Genomic DNA, 18,280 nt, shown 5'->3' with positions numbered 1-18,280 from the left:
TAAAAAGTGCATTACAAAAAAACCTAATACATATACACATATTATCCCTCCTAGTTGAATACTGATTAATATAGTACAGCAATATTAGTTTCCCACCCCTGGCAAAACAGGCCCAAAGAATTTTTAAACTACAGCCATCCAGATGTCATGTTGGGTCTTTCCTAAGTGCTCCCATTCAAATCCATGGAGCAGTGCTGCCAAAGAACCAGCTTTGGCAGCAAAATCAACAGATGGTCAGCAAAAACTTCCTACCTATCAGGAGCCATTTTGAGGTGGCACCAGCACACTTTTTTTATTCTTATACAGGTAGCCTTTGTTTAGTGACCACAATTGGAACTGGCAACTTGGGTGTTAAGTGAAGCAGTTGATAAGTGAAACTGTGATTGTGGTTATGTATTTCAGCTTTCCTTTGCTTTACAGACCTGCAAAGGTCATAAATGTGAGGATTGGTCACAGTGTTACTTTTTCATCACCAGTGTAATTACAAAGGATTGCTAAATGAGGCAGTTGTTAAACAAGGACTATGTATATAAGCATCTGTGGGCTTATATATTGTAGTTATATTACAGGTAGTCATAATCATTTGTTTAGTGACCATTCAAAGTTACAAAGGCACTTTATAAACATTGCAATATTCTCATAGTAACATGATCAAAATCAGACGCTTGGTAACTGGCACGTGTTGATGATAGTTGCAGTGTCCTGCGCTTAGGTGATCACCTTTTGCGACCTTCTGAAAAGCAAAGGCAATGGGAAAGCTGATGTTCCCCATTGTTTTTAGTAACATAACAACCATGTCACTTAACTAAATAACTGCAGTGATTCACTTAACAACTACAGCAAGAAAAGTTGTAAAATGGGGTAAGACTCACTTAACAACTGTCTTGCTTAGCAGTGGAACTTTTGGGCTCAATTGTGGTGATAAGTTGAGGACTATCTGTGTATTCTTTTCAATGATTTGTCACTGGAACACTTTTATTACATGTATTACAGAAAGTTGTTGCACTGTCTTCACAAACCCACAAACATCCATCCATATGCAGAGATACAAAAACTAAGGTCAGATCTATGTGAGCTTTTAAAGTCACCTATTTTTGCAACCTTCTAAAGGTAGAAATATTCCTTTTTCCTCGTATTAGATTGCTTTCCATGCATTTTGTCATGGTTGAACCATGACAGTTGGAGGCCAAAACTACAGCAGTGTAAAAGAACATTGCTCAATAAATTCTTATTTTGGTTGGGTTTGTGTTTCCCAGTAAATGTCAGCATACATAAATATTTTACTAGATATTTAGCTAACTTTATATAACTTAGTGAAACTGAAGCATAAACACCAGCTGCAGAGAAAGTAAAGGCTATAGTTCTAAAAATATTTTCTTTAAATTCTGTCAGGGGGTGGTTTGTGTGTGTGAGAGAGAGAGATTGTGAGGGAGAGAGATAGCAGTATAAGAAAGAAATTAGCTAAATGCTTTTTAAGACATTTGTCATAGGCAAGATCTAATTGCTCAGTTTCTTAATCCCCTCTTTATTGAACACAATATAATCCAAATAATTACATAGAAACTTGCGTATTCCTGTCTTCAGTTTTTTGATAACTTGAATCTAGAAAATTCTAGATGACCAAACTTTATCTGAAGTCTAACACCTGCCTTTAAGAAGGAAAATTTAGAAACTTCTAAGGACAGTGTTCACAATGTTAAACTACTATGCTGCTGTCTGTAGCCTTCTTTGATTATTATTTAGAACAGTGTTTCCCGTATGTGTCACATTTCAAATATATGGACTTCAACTCTCAGAATTCCCCAGCCACAGTTGCCATGGCTGAGAATTTTGGATATTGAAGTAGGTGCATCGGCTATTGAGAATCTATACATTTTGGATTCAGCTATATTTTATAGCTTCCCTTTCCTAGGGGAAAATTGGTAGATCCATGTTTAACCAGTACTCACGTTATCTTCTGATTATGAAGGCCCTTAAATAATTTGAGTCTGACAAATATAAAGCTTCTAGTCTTTTGCTGCCTTCCAGATTACCAGTTGTATTTCATTGTTTGATAGATAACGTAACATCAAGTTACTTTTGACTCCTGGTGGTTAATATGCACATCATGTTAAACCCATTAATATTTGCACTGAGTCATATTCAATTTTAGATGTTCCTTTTTTATCCGTTGTGGTTGTACAAAAAAGACTGCAGGCTATTGTAGTTTCTCACACTTTTTCCATAACAGATTATTTATATGCCTGATTATTAATAAGCATATAAAAAGTTTTATTTTTTCTGAGATTCTTCTAATAATAGCCAGAGCATGCCATTATTCTTTAAGGCAAGGTTCCCCAACCTTTCCAGCTGTGTGTGGAAGAGAAGGGATGGTTCCATGTGAGCAGCCGGCAAGCGAACATGTGCAAACATGTAAATGGAACATGCGCACACGCATTCGCCTGCCTCTTGCACAACTGGGAATGTGCATGCACACCTGCCACTTCCAGAACCCAGTTCTGAATGGCTCACAGCCCAGTAATGGGCCGCCACCCGATGGTCCGGAACTCCTGCCTTAAGACATAGGTGCATTCACACACACACAATTTTTTTAAAATAATAATAATAATGAATTCTTGGACAAATAATTGTGTCTTAGTTATAATGGGATATATTAAAACTGTTTATAATCTATTTATGCACACATACACAAACATGCACACCATGCTTTCTTTTGACAAGGCTGACTCTGTTCTCATCTGGCATGTCCGAGACTGGAAGCTATTGCTTTTGTTTTAGATTTAGAATGACCTTGAACTGTGGTCAGAATGTTAACTATAGTATCTTGCATTGCTTAATAGAAGAAGAACAACCAGCCTCTTTTGCAGGTCAAAAGTTTCTAGTTCCTTTCCTGATCGGTTACTGGAGATTTGTCTGGAGTTCAAATAGTTCATTCAACCTACCTTCCGAAGCAGGCACATTTTATTGTATGGGCATGTTGCCTGCAGAAAATTGGGAAGATGTTCCAGCAACAAGAAGCTAGGATATTCCACTCCAAGCCGTTATAACACCAGTAGGAACTCTAAAGAATTTGATCTTGATGTCCAGGAAAGATTTGTGGCACCAAAAAGGCATTATTAGAACAAATAATTTTAGGAAACTTGTAAATATATTTTTTTCTTATTGGGAAGTGCTTATTGGATGCTCCAGTAAGGAAGAACAATCATATATTTTGTTCCAAATAAAGCTCTAATTTGTAGCCACTTTTCCCTGACGTGGTTTCCATTTCCAGCAGCTTTCCAAGAGTAATTTTGAAAGGAGGAAGAATAAGTTGTTTTAACTAACAGTTTTGTAAGTTGGCATTGTTGCTGTATCAGCATTAATTATTCTTGATGGATTTGTCCTGCAAGAACTTTACAGCAGCTTCTGACAGGTGGAGCTATACTTTTTGCCAGCAGCATAATCTTTGGAAGTGAACGCTTGATTAAAAGAATGTTTGGTTATTTTTAGACAAAGAAATTTAGACAAAGGGATATTTGCTCATTGAAAGGAAAATGTCTGATAACTCAGAACCTGCAAAGATAATTTGATCTACGTTTGAATACAAATACATATATACTTATATATATTCGGCTAGCCATCCAAAATGTGTAAATAGACATGATTCTATTATATGACAGATAATATATTCATTTGAGCTATATATACATGTTTTCTGAAATAAAATATTGAAGGAGGAAAAAAATGAAAAGTTTCTTAAATATTCCTTAAATCAGACTGTTTGATTAAAATCAAATACAAGAATTAAGTTTGGATGTATTTTTTCTTTCAATTAAATGTTCTGGACTTTGTACAGTTTAGAATTCACTAATCTCTCAGTCACCTTAACCAGCAATAGAAGGCAGGATACTGGCCTATAATTTCCCATTTTTGAGGAATGCAGGGCAGGCTTCTAAAGCAGATCCATAATAATGCCCTATTATAAGCAAGGAAGCACCCTGATGTCTTTTAGAACAGGAGCCCTCAACCGCTGTTCTGTGGACCAGTACCGGGCTGCAGCATGCCAACAACCAGTCCGCACAAACAAACAAAGCCCCATTTGCAGGATACAGGCCACACACAAAACCACACACTTTCCGGTCCACAGAAAAACCTCTCTTCATGTATTTTTTTATTATTATTTTAATTCCATTTATATCCCGCCCTTCTCCGAAGACTCAGGGCAGCTTACAAGCTTTCATTCTATGTATATGCCTGCTTGTTAGGGCTTTCATACACCCCCCCAAGCGGCATTATTACAAAGTCAGCTTATTGCCCCCAACAATCTGGGTCCTCATTTTACCTACCTTGGAAGGATGGAAGGCTAAGTCAACCTTGAGCCTGGTGGGATGCGAACCTGCACTAATTGCAGGCAGCTGGTGTTACTTAAGGAGGCATTAGTCCACTGCTCCACCAAGGATCTCTTAACCTGTCCCTGGTGCCCAAAAGGTTGGGGACCTCTGTTTTAGAGAGGCATTTAAGTTAGCAACTATTTGGGCCTGGGCCTGGGCCCTGGCCTCAAGTGGGTGAAGGGTCCCATCTCTTGGTTGTGTTAACAACCATTAATTGTGACATCTTTCTTGGTTGCAGTATATTTTAATTTTTGTATATAAGATGATAATTTGTTTCTTAATTTATTTTAAGATTGTTCATTGCCCACAGTCATTTGCTAAATCAGGCAGTCATACAAATTGAATAAACAAGCGAAGCTTTAGTTCTTTCCTGCCTAAGTTATCGACTGTCTTAGGAATCAGAGGACAGGGGCAGAAATATTTGATTCCAATACGCAAAAAAGTCAGACCTATGAAATATTTCAAGTAGAAACTATTATTAATCCAGAAGTCATTTGCAACATACAGTGTAAGGACTGTGAGAAAGGAGTAAGACAAGCAGATAGAAGATTGGCATTATGCATCCACAAGCATCAACAGGCTGCCAGGAGATATGAATGAAAATTCATTAATTTCACAGGACATACTGGAGGTAAATTCAGTTCAGTGTCAATTAGGAAGCTCTAGACATTTTAGATCAAACTAGGGCTAAGAATGCTACAGAATTCCTAGACGTTTGGCACACTGACATATTAGAAATAAACCCATTTATGAAGTACATATGGCCTTGTATTACATCCCAGATGTGAGTTTCTTGATATAAAATCTGGTGGTGATATAGTGTCTAGCAATTAAATGTCTAAGAAAAAAATCAGACTCAAGAGACCACCAAGGACCCAACAAATAATCCTCTGATGGCTTTCCATTGGTCATTTGTATTAGCTCTCCCTTAATAATTTAATATTTGTACGCCACTTCAGTCAGCTAGTCCTTTGTTGATGTTAGCACTGTCAAGAAGTTATCTGAAGACTATAAAAGATTAGCTTTGATAGAAAGACAGGATGCATATCAAACAGCTCAAATTGGCCAGTTTCCTATTTTCTGTATTATTGTTGAACCATCAGTAAATTTGAGGATTACCATTCATATTTTATGCAATAATTGTTATCTGAACATTATGTGAGTTTTTTCTCACTTTTGTATCTGGGTTCTGTCTAGTCCAGTGTATCTGGGTTCTTGATCTGGTGGAGAACTATATTTGAACTAATATAGATGAATTGTCTGTTAAATAAGTATTTGCTCAAGTTGATGGCAGTAGCCTATTGGTAGCACGGTAAAGATCAAGAGTTCTAGAGATCTATGATTGAGACAGGATATTGTATAAACTCTTTAAAGTGTATAAATGGGGCTGCAACAGTTCCTATAATTTTCTGACATCTTTGTGACCTCACACCCAACTTGCTTGCCTGGTGTAGAAATAACAGCATCTTGAAAGAACAGTACTTACTTGCCACTCTTCAGCTGAAAATATTTATCATATCTAGATGAGAATTGAATTGAAAATAGAATCAGCATCCAGTCTTAGGAACAGTATAAGCTGCCATCCTATGCTTGTCTCATTGACTTGATTAAGTCTCATTTATCAAAAGAGGGATTACCTTTTCAATAAGAATATGTACATTTCAGTCATACAAACTCTGTACTGTTAGCAGTGTAATACAGCTTTCAGTACTGCACATTCTTGCATATTTCTCATTTTATTTTTCACAACCCTTGCCTCTGGAATGAAATTCCTCCTGAAATCCAGAGGACTCATACCCCCTACCCACCCCAATCCCTGATACTGCTCAAGAGGTTCTTAAAACCTGGCTGTTCTCCCAGGCCTTTGTTTAGAGTTCCTTGCAAATTTTTTTGGTACATCTTTTTAATGCTGAAACTGCATTTGTTTTGTGCTATTAGCTAGACTTGCCAGTTTTTTCTTTATTCTGTCCCTTATCTGTTGATTTTGTCTTTTTGAATTGAATTGTATTGTATTGTATTCCTTCGATGTATTGTGGGTAAATTGAGTTCATTTAAATTCAGTTTATAAGAACCCTTTGTACTATTCCTCAAAGCATTTTGTTTCTTTTTCAGCTTTCTCAGAAGTATGGAGTCCATATCTGTGGAGAAGGGGGAGAATATGAAACATTCACATTGGATTGCCCTCTGTTTAAGAAGAAAATCGTTGTGTAAGGACCCATGTCTTCTCTTTTCTTTAAATGTTAGCACTGGGACCATACTAATATTTAGCTTTAGGCCACTTTTCTTGGCAGCAGCAAAACATGTCCTCTAAGTTCACAAATACCCACTTTGTTTAACACTGGCAAAGCCCTCCACTAACCTAAATCAATGCCTGAGAAGATGGGGCCTTCATAGAAAGCTATAAACTTTTTAGACATTTGCACTTTCGTTTACTTGCTGATTATGGCCTGCAGTAAAACTGGTACCTACACACTGACACTTTTATCCTTTCATGAAGTGCGAATTGCCAGTAATATTTATCTTTCATTACAGCTACATTTGATAAACTGCCACATCAGTAGCCTGTAGGTTCCATTAACTCTATTTCCCTTTTCTTTCTCATTCTCCCTCCCCCCCTCCCCCCCTTTTTTTACCATTTTAACATTAGCAAGTTAGAATGACAATGCTAAACATTTTGTTTGAATTTCTGAGGGATACTTTAGAATGCTAATGTTTTGAACCTTTCCGGTTTGCCCCAAGTTATTTTTTTCTACATATTTTTAAAATGTATGTATAGACATATGGAGAATTTATTATAACTATGTAGATTTGTCAGTATAATTATGGCAAAGAAGTTAGAGTGCATGTAGTGTATTAAGGAAAATATTTCAATGAAACCCCTTTCATCTGAATTTATTGGGTATCTGGTTTATCCCGTGTTCAGATCAATGAAGAAGGATCATTTGGTTATAGACCTCAAATGCCCCACTCGGGAGTAACCCCAGGTAGATACAGTTTGATAAAATTATCTGAGAAGTAGAGTATTTCAAGAAGAAAATTACACTCCTAATAAATGTAGGAAATCTTTCTGACTGAAAGCATCCACTGCACTGTCTCATAAATAATATACGTAAATATATAATCTTACTCTGAAGATACATAGAAAGAGCCAGCAACCTTCTCAAACCTGATAATTTCCAGGTGTGTTGGATTATATTTATTTGTTAAATTTATTTATTTATTTTACTTCTAATGCCAACCAGTACAGTCGTAAATACATTGTTTGGCGATTAGGAAATGTATATTCCAGCTTATGTGGAGGTCACCAAGTTGGGAAAAGTTGAGCTTTAAAAGATGTTATCTCCCCAAATCTTTTTGTTAGTTATGTTATGAATATTTTCAGATTTCCTAAGTTTCTCTCCATAAAGTTATTTTAGTATAATGATCCATTAGTTCTCATTTGAATCAAGACTTGAGTACAAACCCTTTGAGTTCAGCTTCACTTTTGTTTTATTCCAAATGAATAAAGGATGTGATCCATTTGTTTTTCAAGGAAGCCATTTAACATAATAGTGCTGAAATTCTTTAACGAGAACCTGCAGTGGGTATGAGCTGCCTTCTCAGGTAAGGCAGATATTTTCCATAAAGACATGGTTCTTTGTGGTGATTCCCAATACCTTTCCTTTGGACTCCCTTTCCTTTATGTTCCAAACAGAACTTCCATCTGTCTTGGACTGTATAAGTGGCACCCATTCACATTATTTGGAGCAAAGACTAGTCATTTGCATCTGTTACTTATTAAAACCGAACCCAATTCAGGCTGATTTAAATGTCATAAATGGTAATATAGTTATTCATAAAGGAGAATATTTGCAGATTAGGGTTGACACGAGGGGTCCTTGGTACTTTCTGAGCTTGCTTGTTTTCTTGCAGACATTTCATTACCCAAACTAGGTAACATCGTCAGTGCATCAGAACACTGATCATCACTGATGATGATGCTTCCTAGTTTGGGTAATGAAATTTCTGCAAGAAAACAAGCAAGCTCAGATAGCACCACGGTAGTATAATTCTATGATATATAGTTCTGATTATTTATTTTTGTTTTGTGTATGGAGATTCTTAATTATCCAGGTCATGATTGTCCCAAAGGTGCTTTTTCCAAAAGGCAACTAGACTTTCTTGTTGTTTTGTTCTTTGAAAATGTTTCCAGTGAGAAATGTTTTCAAAGAATATAAAGCCTTTGATTCCCTACTAGAAACATTTTCAAAGAAAGAAAACCAAGAAAGTCTTTGAAGAATATCAATCCTTCCATTCCCCAACAGTCAGTTAGAACTGAAAAAGCTTTTTGGATGAGAGGCAAAACATTTTCAAAGGGAAAAAAAAAACCCCCGAGAAAGTCCAGTTGGCTTTTGGAAAAAGTTCCTGTGGGTTATATTTTTGTTTGTTTTGCTTTCGATATACAACAATACTATTTATTTTTTCCAATACATTTTTAAAATTTTGTGTTATAGGGACTCATCAGAAGTGGTTGTACATTCAGCAGATGCATTTGCCCCTGTGGCGTATCTCCGCCTAATGAAGTTGCATTTGGAAGATAAGGCAAGTCCAACATTCCAGTGGACTTTATTTTTATTTAGATTGTCATTTAGAATCTCAGGGAAGATGCCATATTTACTGGTAGGAAAATGATGGGTTTCTTTCTTCAAATAATTATTTATATATTGGGCCGAAGAAGTGTTCTTTTACATTTACTGAGATGATATCTGTAAACAAAATGAATTTGTTTGAAATACAAATGATTGAGAAATTGTTCTTGAAAAACAGGAATGTGTTTGAAGCAGAGCCATCATTTCAGAAGACTGACTGTTTGTTTTTGACTCTCTCTCTCTCTGTGTTCATGTGTTGATGTGTAATTTATATGTTTGAGATGTACAGACCAATGATATGTAGGAATATTTATTTTGAACAATAGTTGCTGATTAGAAAAAGAATATGATTTGTTCATAATTTTATTGCAAGTAGAGGAGCACGATGGCTCATCAGTTAAGGACACTGAGCTTCAAGACCCGAATGCTGTGCAATGGGTTGAGCTCCCATTATTTGCCCCAGCAGTTTGAAAGCATTTAAATGCAAGTAGATAAATAGGTACCACTTTGATGGGAAGGTAACAGCATTCTGTGTACAGCCACATGACCACGGAAATGTCTTTGGACAACGCTGGCTCTCTAGGCTAAGAATTGGAGATGAGCACTGTCCCCTAGAGTTGGAAATGATTGGACAGGGGAAACCTTTATCTTTTAGTGTAAGTAGCATAATAGTGAAATGACAGAATCAACTCACCAATCTCTCTTGAACAGAATTGTAGAGAATATAGAAGATAGCCTTGTTATAGCCATAAAGACAACTTGCTTATGAGAAGGAAAATACAATTTTAGGTCAAGTAATCCTAGCCCACCTCTTGCTTTAGAATCTTGCAGCAATTTATATTTAATTCTTATTTTTTATCTTGCCATACAGATAGTTCTCAACTTACAACCATAATTGTGACTAGAATTTCTTGCGCTAAGCAACATGGTTGTTTTACAACCGTTTTTGTCTTGTTGTTAAACAAATCACTTCAATATTAATTTAATCATGTGGTCATTAAACAACTCCAGCTTTCCCCATTGGCTTTTCTTGTCAGAAGATGGCTGAGAAGGTTGCAAATGGCAATCACCTGACCCTGGGACAGTGCAACCATCCTAAAATACATGCTGATTCACAAATGCCTGAATATTAGTCACATGGCTGTGGGGATGCCACAATGGTCATGTGAAGATCAATCATAAGTCACTTTTTTCAATGCCATTGTAACTTCAAGCAGTCATTATAGAAATCATTACAAGTCGAATATTTCTATACATTTAGAAATGTCTTTCTGTTATTGTTTAAACCAGTCACTATGACTGGTATTATCTGGAATAAAAATAACATCCTAGGTAAAGCATTCATTTTTATTACTGAAATTTTACCCAACAATGACAACTGAATGGTTAGTCCTCAACGTTGAAGTTATGACAAACCTGCCCCAAAGTACTTAAGAGCCGATTTTGAAGTTCTGATGGTTGACACCCCACACACACAGTCACATGACTGCATTTCTCACACTCATCAAAAAAGTTGTAAAATTTGATTGGTCATGAGATGACCTGATTAACCAACATCACGATTTATGACCATAATGGGCAAGCTCATTGCTTTGTAAATTGCCTTCTATTAAATGAAATTTCACAATTGGCTGTGACCAGTATAACAGTCATTCTGTGGTTGTAGCCATTATCTGAAAACTCCAAGTATGCTTACTGATCCCCAAACTTGTAGAGACTCTGACTTTCCGTGAATAATTTTCAATTCCATTGTGAGCTGCAAAACTTTAGGGGGCAATCTGAACCAGGAAAAACAAATAGTTATCATTGGAACTTTTCTTTGTGTTTGCCTCTAGCATTTTCTTTAAAATGCAGCTTCTTCATAGAAATGTTTTCTTTGTCCCAAGACCATGTTCCTCATTTTCAACCCTTTTAGTACACACTCTACTCTGTTTGACAAGGATATTTTTTATCTGTGCAAAGCTTTAAAATATTACTTTGAGTCTAAAAATTATGCTGGTCAACTATGTGAAGTGAAACCAAATAAGCTGAATAAGAACACTCCTGGAGAGAGGATAAAAAAGTGGAAATATATTAATATTTCTTAGGGGCAGTGACTTTATTGCTCATGGCAAAGTTGATGCTAAAATGCTTCATACATCACTACAATGTGACAGGCTAGGGAAAATGAAAAACACAAAGCTTTACATAAATCAGGCAAAAATCTTATTAAAATGCATAATATTTTATATAAGAATCAAGATTTTACTTTTATCTATTCAGAAGCTCTTTCCCTCTCTTAGTAGATATTTAAGATTTTGTGAAAGACTCACAGTTTCAAGCTGTTTTATAGCAAATCATACTTCAAATTCATTGTAGACAAAGCTGTCACGTTCTTTAAAAACCAGCATTATGGAATTCTGATGTAGATTTTGGTGTATATCGTTAATGTCTTGTAGAATTAAGGAGAAAAATTGTTTATTTTGTGCTTTGATGGAATCATAGGAAAAACTATTGTAATTTTCAGATTAATTTATTTTCTGTCAAGTTATGAATGAGTTCTATATTATTTATTCTATATACATTGAGTAAATTATTACCTTATAGACCCTACTTTTTAAGAATAAAATTATATCTCCCCCTCCCCCGCCCAGGGTGGCCCTATTTAAGGGTTTGATCACTTAAGACTAAGAAGTTGGTCATGTTGACAAGAGGCACATTTCATCTTGTCTTGATTCTCTTTATTCTTCTAAAACAGGAATAAAAGTTTTTTAACTTATTAAAATGCATTAGCTCATTTTATGTAAAATATTCCATGCTTTCAAGCTAAGAACATGTTTTTAAGCATGTTTAAGACAGTTCACTCATTGAAATTTAAGCAGACTTAATTGTGCACCAATTTAAGGCAGATGTTAAGAATTGCTTAACTATTTAATCCTGTAATAAAAAGAGAAAAAAATAGAATCCTAAAGTCAAAACAGTATATTTACTGTGCTTAATGGAGGTCTTAACATTCCAGAGCATTAGAGAATACTCATAGGTATTATACTTGTATATGGGTTTTTGGGTCTGTATGCTCAAACACACATGCATACATCCTAAAACACAAACATTGCAGTCTGTATAGATTTAAAATGTAGAAGTCAGTAGATAAGATAACCTTTATTGTCATTTGTTTTACTGTGGTCACTATGGCACACATCAAAAATGAAATTTAGTTGCCCGCTCTCAAAAGTGAAACACAAAATATGTATAGACCCAGACCCCTACCTATACATAACAAATATTAAATACTGTCCATCTTGAATATATAATGGAAGGAGGGAGCTTGAGTGTTCACAAGGTTAATGCTGTATGGAATGAAACTATGGCTGAACCTGGATGTTCTGCTACCATGAAGCCTCCTCCCAGAAGGTAAGAAGGAAAACAGGTCGTAAAGAGGATGAGTAGTGTCCCAGATAATCTTACGGACCCTGCTCAAACAACGCTTCTCTGCTATATCCTGGATGGAGGGGAGGGAACTGCCAATGATTGTTTTGACCATTCTCACCACTCTCTGCACCACCTTCCTGTCTGAAGCAGTGATGCTTCCAAACCAGACTGTGATACTGTATGACCGGATGCTCTCCATTGTCCCCCTGTAGAAAGTGGTCAGGACAGGGGAAGGAAGATGTGCTTTTCTCATGCAACGCAGAAAATGCAGGCGCTGCTGTGCCTGCTTCACCAGTGTCTCGCTGTTGAGCGACCAAGCCAGCCTACTCGTTAGCTGCACACCCAGGAATTTGATGCTGGTAACCATCTCCACAGGTGAATCATTAATGCACAGAGAAGTGTGGCTGTGCCTGCCTTTTCTGAAATCAACAATGATCTCTTTGGTTTTTCCAGTATTTAAAACTAGGCTGTTTTCATAGATACAATATATGTTGTTTTCTAGCAGTGGTTTGCTATTTCTTTTGGGGTGTTTTTTTTTTTTTGCAAAAAATGCTTTAAGAACCTAGTCTTAACTTCAGGCTTGACATTCTCTGGAGGTCTCCCATCCAAGTTCTAATCAGGTTTAACTCTGCTTATCTCCAAAGCCAAATAGAGCAAGTTGCTGCTGAGATTGTATAGATTTAGCATTTGTAATTTGTGTTTTCTGAATAGAATAATTTGCCACTTTAATTTACAGGAATAAGCTACACTCATCTCAGTAGGACTTACAGTATATCTAAGTAAGGGTAATATATAGGGCCAACATGGTCCCAGTAGTGGTAAGAGTATATGGGGCTGTGACTTCTAAGCTGTGAGAGTGGGTCCAACAGATCTCAGGAACAACATCAGAGCTCTCTGTTCTTGTGCTAGAACAGCTCAAAATAGAGGGGTACCTTAATACTCATCGTTAATTTGTTCAAGGAGCTAAGATGAGTACCAAAAAACAAGTACCAAACAAATTTTTCCCGTAAGGGATAATGTAATAAATTTAATGCGTTCCCAAACCAAAGACAATGCACATTTTTAAGGTCATATGTAAAATGATAGGATTGTATATCATTACTTTACATGAGAAATAAACCTAAAAATTAATAAATATTTAGATTAAATAAAATAAAAACTTCACTACCTGTACTGATGAGGAAAAAAAATGCAAAAATAGACAAAGTGACCACAGAAGCTAAGATAAGACTGCAAGGGGATGTGCACAGGGCAAGAACTACCTCGTGAGTAACACATCACCCTTGTTTTGGTTGGAAAGGTAGCGAGTCACAAGCCATCAACACCGACAAGTTCTATCTTGCACTTGAGTAACAAACCGCGACAGGTATCGGGACAACATTTTCTCATCAAAATGTGTTGAGTTCCAAATGTGTCGAGTTTCAAAGCACTTAAGACCCCTCAAATTCCCTGACCTTGGTAGAAATCCTGAGATTGAGGAAGAAACATAGCACCTTTAGGGGTGAGAGGGACTTTCTTTTTAATAGTATAAATATATACGCACATACACTTACAGTATATATCTAGCACATAGAATGAAATTTGCACACACCTAGTATTCTTCAAACAAAAGCATAATCACAACTTAAAAGTTAAAACTTATAAATATGTTTATCCATGTTAAACCAATAAGAACATGTAAATAACGAAGAATAGCTTAGCCTAATCACTGTTGTCTTACCTATGCCTTCTTTCTTTTTTCTCCTCCAAGCACATTTGTGTCTCTCCTCTCCGTATCTATCATTTCTCCACTGACATTCTTCACTTGTCATTCTCTAGACTTTACTAACCATTCCACTACATTGCTGTCAATCATTCCTAACTCACTCTTCAGTTACAATAGGAATGTAGCCATAGCCATTTAATTATTCTTGTCAAGTTACCAGCTCACATAAAGTCTGAATTTGCAAGATATGGTTGATTGCCACCAAGTCTTATGGCTTGAGAACTGTTTTCAGAGCTTCCTGTCAAAACTGCACATGGGGAAGCAAGGAGAAAATTGGTAGGTCTTTTTTTTTAACGTCAGCTATATGCCTGACAAATAAACATAGTGATTTTTTATGCTTGTTTTTAAGGCAGATGCACACATAATAGGAATAATGGAAATGCCACTGTTTACACATGTGCCTACAACATGCCCCGTAACACTGAAATATTATACTTAAACACTTTTTAAAAAAAAAAACTGCTTGTACATTGCATGTACCCTGAGGGGTAAACTCTGAATTCTTGTGATATGGAATTGTGGGCTTACATACCAAGAATTATTACTTGAATGAAGGTTATTTTAGCTAATACTAGTTCAAAGGGAAGAGGGGAATTTGTTCTGTCTGTGCTTTTCTATGTAGCATCTAATAATTGAGAGGTTTAGAATGAATGGGCTTTTTTTGTAAAAAAATAAATAAATCCAAATTTGGAATGTGCTGCTACTTCTCCCAGTGAACATTTATCCTTTGGATATGCATGGCACCTCAAGATGCCTTCCAATTATTTTGCAGTCTGGACTGATTCTTTTTCTAGGGGAATTCTGGAAGTCGAGAAAGACTGTTTTAGATGTATTATTGTTATAATATTCCTTCTTCCATTTTTCTTAAATGTTAGAAAAGGAAATGTGTGCTCATATTTTATGCACATAGAATGTTTTATTTGTACCAAAAATGTTCATCGTGATATCAATAAATGGGGTCATCTCACATTATTCAATTTAAAAATAATATTTTGGAGATCCATCTAGCTTATAGATAATTTGGTTTTTTTAAATCCTGAAACTCAGTCAAAGTTAGTGTAGAGAGGCATTATAATGTATAAAAAAGTAAATTAGGGACTGCAGAAAAAGTCCACTTGAATCTTTTTTCATAATTTATTATAATTGTAATAGAAATCCTATCTGTGGGCCAAATTAAACAAGAATGGTACTTGTTGAGAATACTGCTTGTTGAGTTCAGGGTCCCTACATGTCACATTTCTTAGTTATGTTTCACAGGTGTTAATTTTATATTCTCTCAATTGAATATTTTATAATCATTTGACAATTCTGGCTAGCCTGCATTAGTTCAATAATACGCCTGTGCTCGCTTCTGCTGTTCAGTATTGCATTTTCTTTAAATAAATCTCTTCATGTTTAACTACAAAGGCTCATTGGAAATTTGTTTTAGATTGTTTCTGGCAGCACAATGAGCCCTTGTGCCTCAGGTAGAATAACATTTTATTCACTGTTATGATTTAATATCTTATCTTAGGACTTATGCATCTTTGCATAACAATTGAAAAAATCCTTCTTGCCGTTTTCATTACAATCCAAAAAGATTATTTTTATCTACAGATTTTTATATTTTAAAAAAAACTTCTTAAAAGTACAATTATTTCACTATCCTCCTTTAAAAGTATTTCATATAGACCATTATTGTGTTGTACCGGTTGACATCATCCTTCTAGGGTTGGTGCCAATCAGTGTTTGATTGGGGGGGAAAGAAATCCCACCTGCAACCTCGACCTCATAGTGTGTCAGAAGGCTCAGCTCTCTCTATCTCTTCTTTAACATCTTCATGAAGCTGCTGGGGGATGTCATCTGACAATTTGGGATGACTTATCATCAGAATGATGATGATGCCTGGCTTTACGTCTCCACAACAGGTGACTTAAGTGATCCTGTCAGTGTGCTAGACTTGAATAAAGTGCAGCAGGCTTCAACTCAACCCAAGAAAAACTGAGCTTTTGGCCTTTGGACTTTCTAATGCTAAAGATCTGCCATCTTTTTTTCTGGATGACATGGCACTGCCTCAGACTTGGTGTACAATTTGTGGTCTTCTTGCCCTCAGCCTTCTCCAAAGAGAAGCTAGCTAAATGCTGGGAGGGCCTTTATATACTTTGTTCCAGCTGTGCCTGTTCCTGGACTGGGAGGCCTGGTTCACAGTCATTCATAATAATGCTATGATTTTCTGTCTGGACAATGCAAAGTTGCCCTTGAACAGCATTCAGATGCCTCAACTGATACAGAATGTGGCTGTATGGATAGTAAATGATTGCTACTATTCGGCACATAATATGTAAGCTGTATTGGCTGTCGATGTGCAAACTGTATTCCAGATGCAATTCAAGGTGCCAGTTATCATCTTTAAAGCCTTTCATGGCTTGGAACTGAATTATTTAAGGGACACTCTCTCCTTAGTTGTTTTTATCCTATCAAGTCCTACAGGGGACGCATTCTATGCATCCCATTAGTTAAGGAATGTTCTCTGGTAGGCAGTGTTTTTCTGCTGAAGCCAACTCTCTGGAATATTCTCTTTCCAAGGATTATGTTGGCTCTGACCCTGGTAGTTTTCATAAGGCTCTAAAGACCTGGCTTTGCTGGACCTGAAGCCCAAGTGTGAAAATGATTTTTTTTTCAGTTGCTATGCATTCTAATATTTATATTAATATTGGTATAAAATATTGGTATTTTAATATTTATATAGTCACACTTCTTGGTAAATGACTCTGGACAGCAAAGAGAATTTAAAATCAAGTAAAAACAATAGAAAACCATTACAATCAAAGTTTAATCAAAAGTTGTTTACCAAGAAGTGTGGCTATATAAACTGTTCACATACATTTTTCTACTTAAGAGCAGATGATGTTCCAAGAGGCTGTTCATAAATCCATTTTGTTTGTAAGTCTAAACAAGCATAAAAATCAGTCTTGTGCATAATTCCAGATATTCACAGCTACTGCTATATATACTATGCACAGTCACTATACAACGAAATTGTGAACAGTATGCATGCATGTGAGTGAACAGAAATAAGGAGAAAGTAGGAAAGAGTTAGTGCATGGTCCATTTTATTCTGACTTCCAGAATCTTCTAGATTGATGTTGAAGACTAGAATTTCGTAAGCAGTCATGTCTATAAATAAATAAAATAAGTGCAGGTGTTGTAGTCCATTTAGTGTCCCAGGGTTTGATGGAAGAAATCTGGATTAGGATAATCCCTAGATTGAAAGAAATTCACTCCATAAAAGGTTTGTTGTTGTCTAGTAAGACATCTTCTGATGGACTTCAGAACTGTTGCTGTATAATCATAATATGAAAGAGAAACCAAATGAGGAACACAAAGAAGGCAAATTTCATTTTGATTAGTGGGAGAAAGGTTGAAACAATGATGCATTGGTGTAGAGCAGACATGTCAAACACAAGGCCCGGGGGCCGGATCCGGCCCGCGAAGTGGTTTCATGTGGCCTGCGAAGCCATCCTGGAAACAGTGAGGGAACGGCCCCCACTGCCTTGGCCCTGGCCCAGAGAACCTCCTCCTGCCAGAGACCCTCAGATCTGTCCCACTCCTGCCCAGGCCCCCATAGGCACCCTTGATGCGAACGATGTAGAGCTGGCCACGCCCACCCAGTATTTATTTTTATTTATTTATTTATTCGGTTTATATAACGCCCTATTCCCAAAGGACTCAGGGCGGTTTACAAGGCAAAATTTAAAAACAATCCAATATAAAATTAAAATTAAATTAAATTAAGTCTAGCCGCAAAAATTAAATCACAATTTAAAAACATTAAACCCCTCAGTCCAGACCAGATAGCTCAAAGAGCCAGGTTTTTAGGTCCCGGCGAAATGAACGAAGGTCGGGGGCAGTCCGGAGTTCCATTGGCAGTTGATTCCATAGGACAGGCGCGCCCACAGAGAATGCCCTCCCCCTGTGGATCGCCCGTCGGCAATCCTTGACCTGCGGTACCCTGAGGAGGCCCTCCCTGTGGGAGCGCACAGGACGATGGGAAATTGACACTGGCAGCAGGTGTTCCCTTAGATAATCCGGGCCCATGCCATTTAGGGCTTTATAGGTCATCACCA

General features: G+C 36.7%; 1 protein-coding gene across 1 annotated transcript in view; it reads left to right on the top strand.

Moving 5' to 3' along the window:
- DPH6 (diphthamine biosynthesis 6) overlaps positions 1-18,280 on the top strand; it is a 236,242-nt gene that overhangs the window by 62,649 nt on the left and 155,313 nt on the right. The window contains exons 7-8 of the mRNA XM_083373895.1: positions 6,483-6,577; positions 8,864-8,951. Of these exons, the coding sequence (XP_083230021.1) occupies positions 6,483-6,577; positions 8,864-8,951 (183 nt within the window). The remainder of the gene's footprint in view (positions 1-6,482; positions 6,578-8,863; positions 8,952-18,280) is intronic.

The sequence above is a fragment of the Vipera ursinii genome, assembly GCF_947247035.1.
Source record: "Vipera ursinii genome assembly, chromosome: 1".
Lineage (NCBI taxonomy): Eukaryota > Metazoa > Chordata > Lepidosauria > Squamata > Viperidae > Vipera > Vipera ursinii.
The sequence above is the reverse complement of the archived record's forward strand: the minus strand, read 5'-3'. Positions and strand labels throughout refer to the sequence as shown.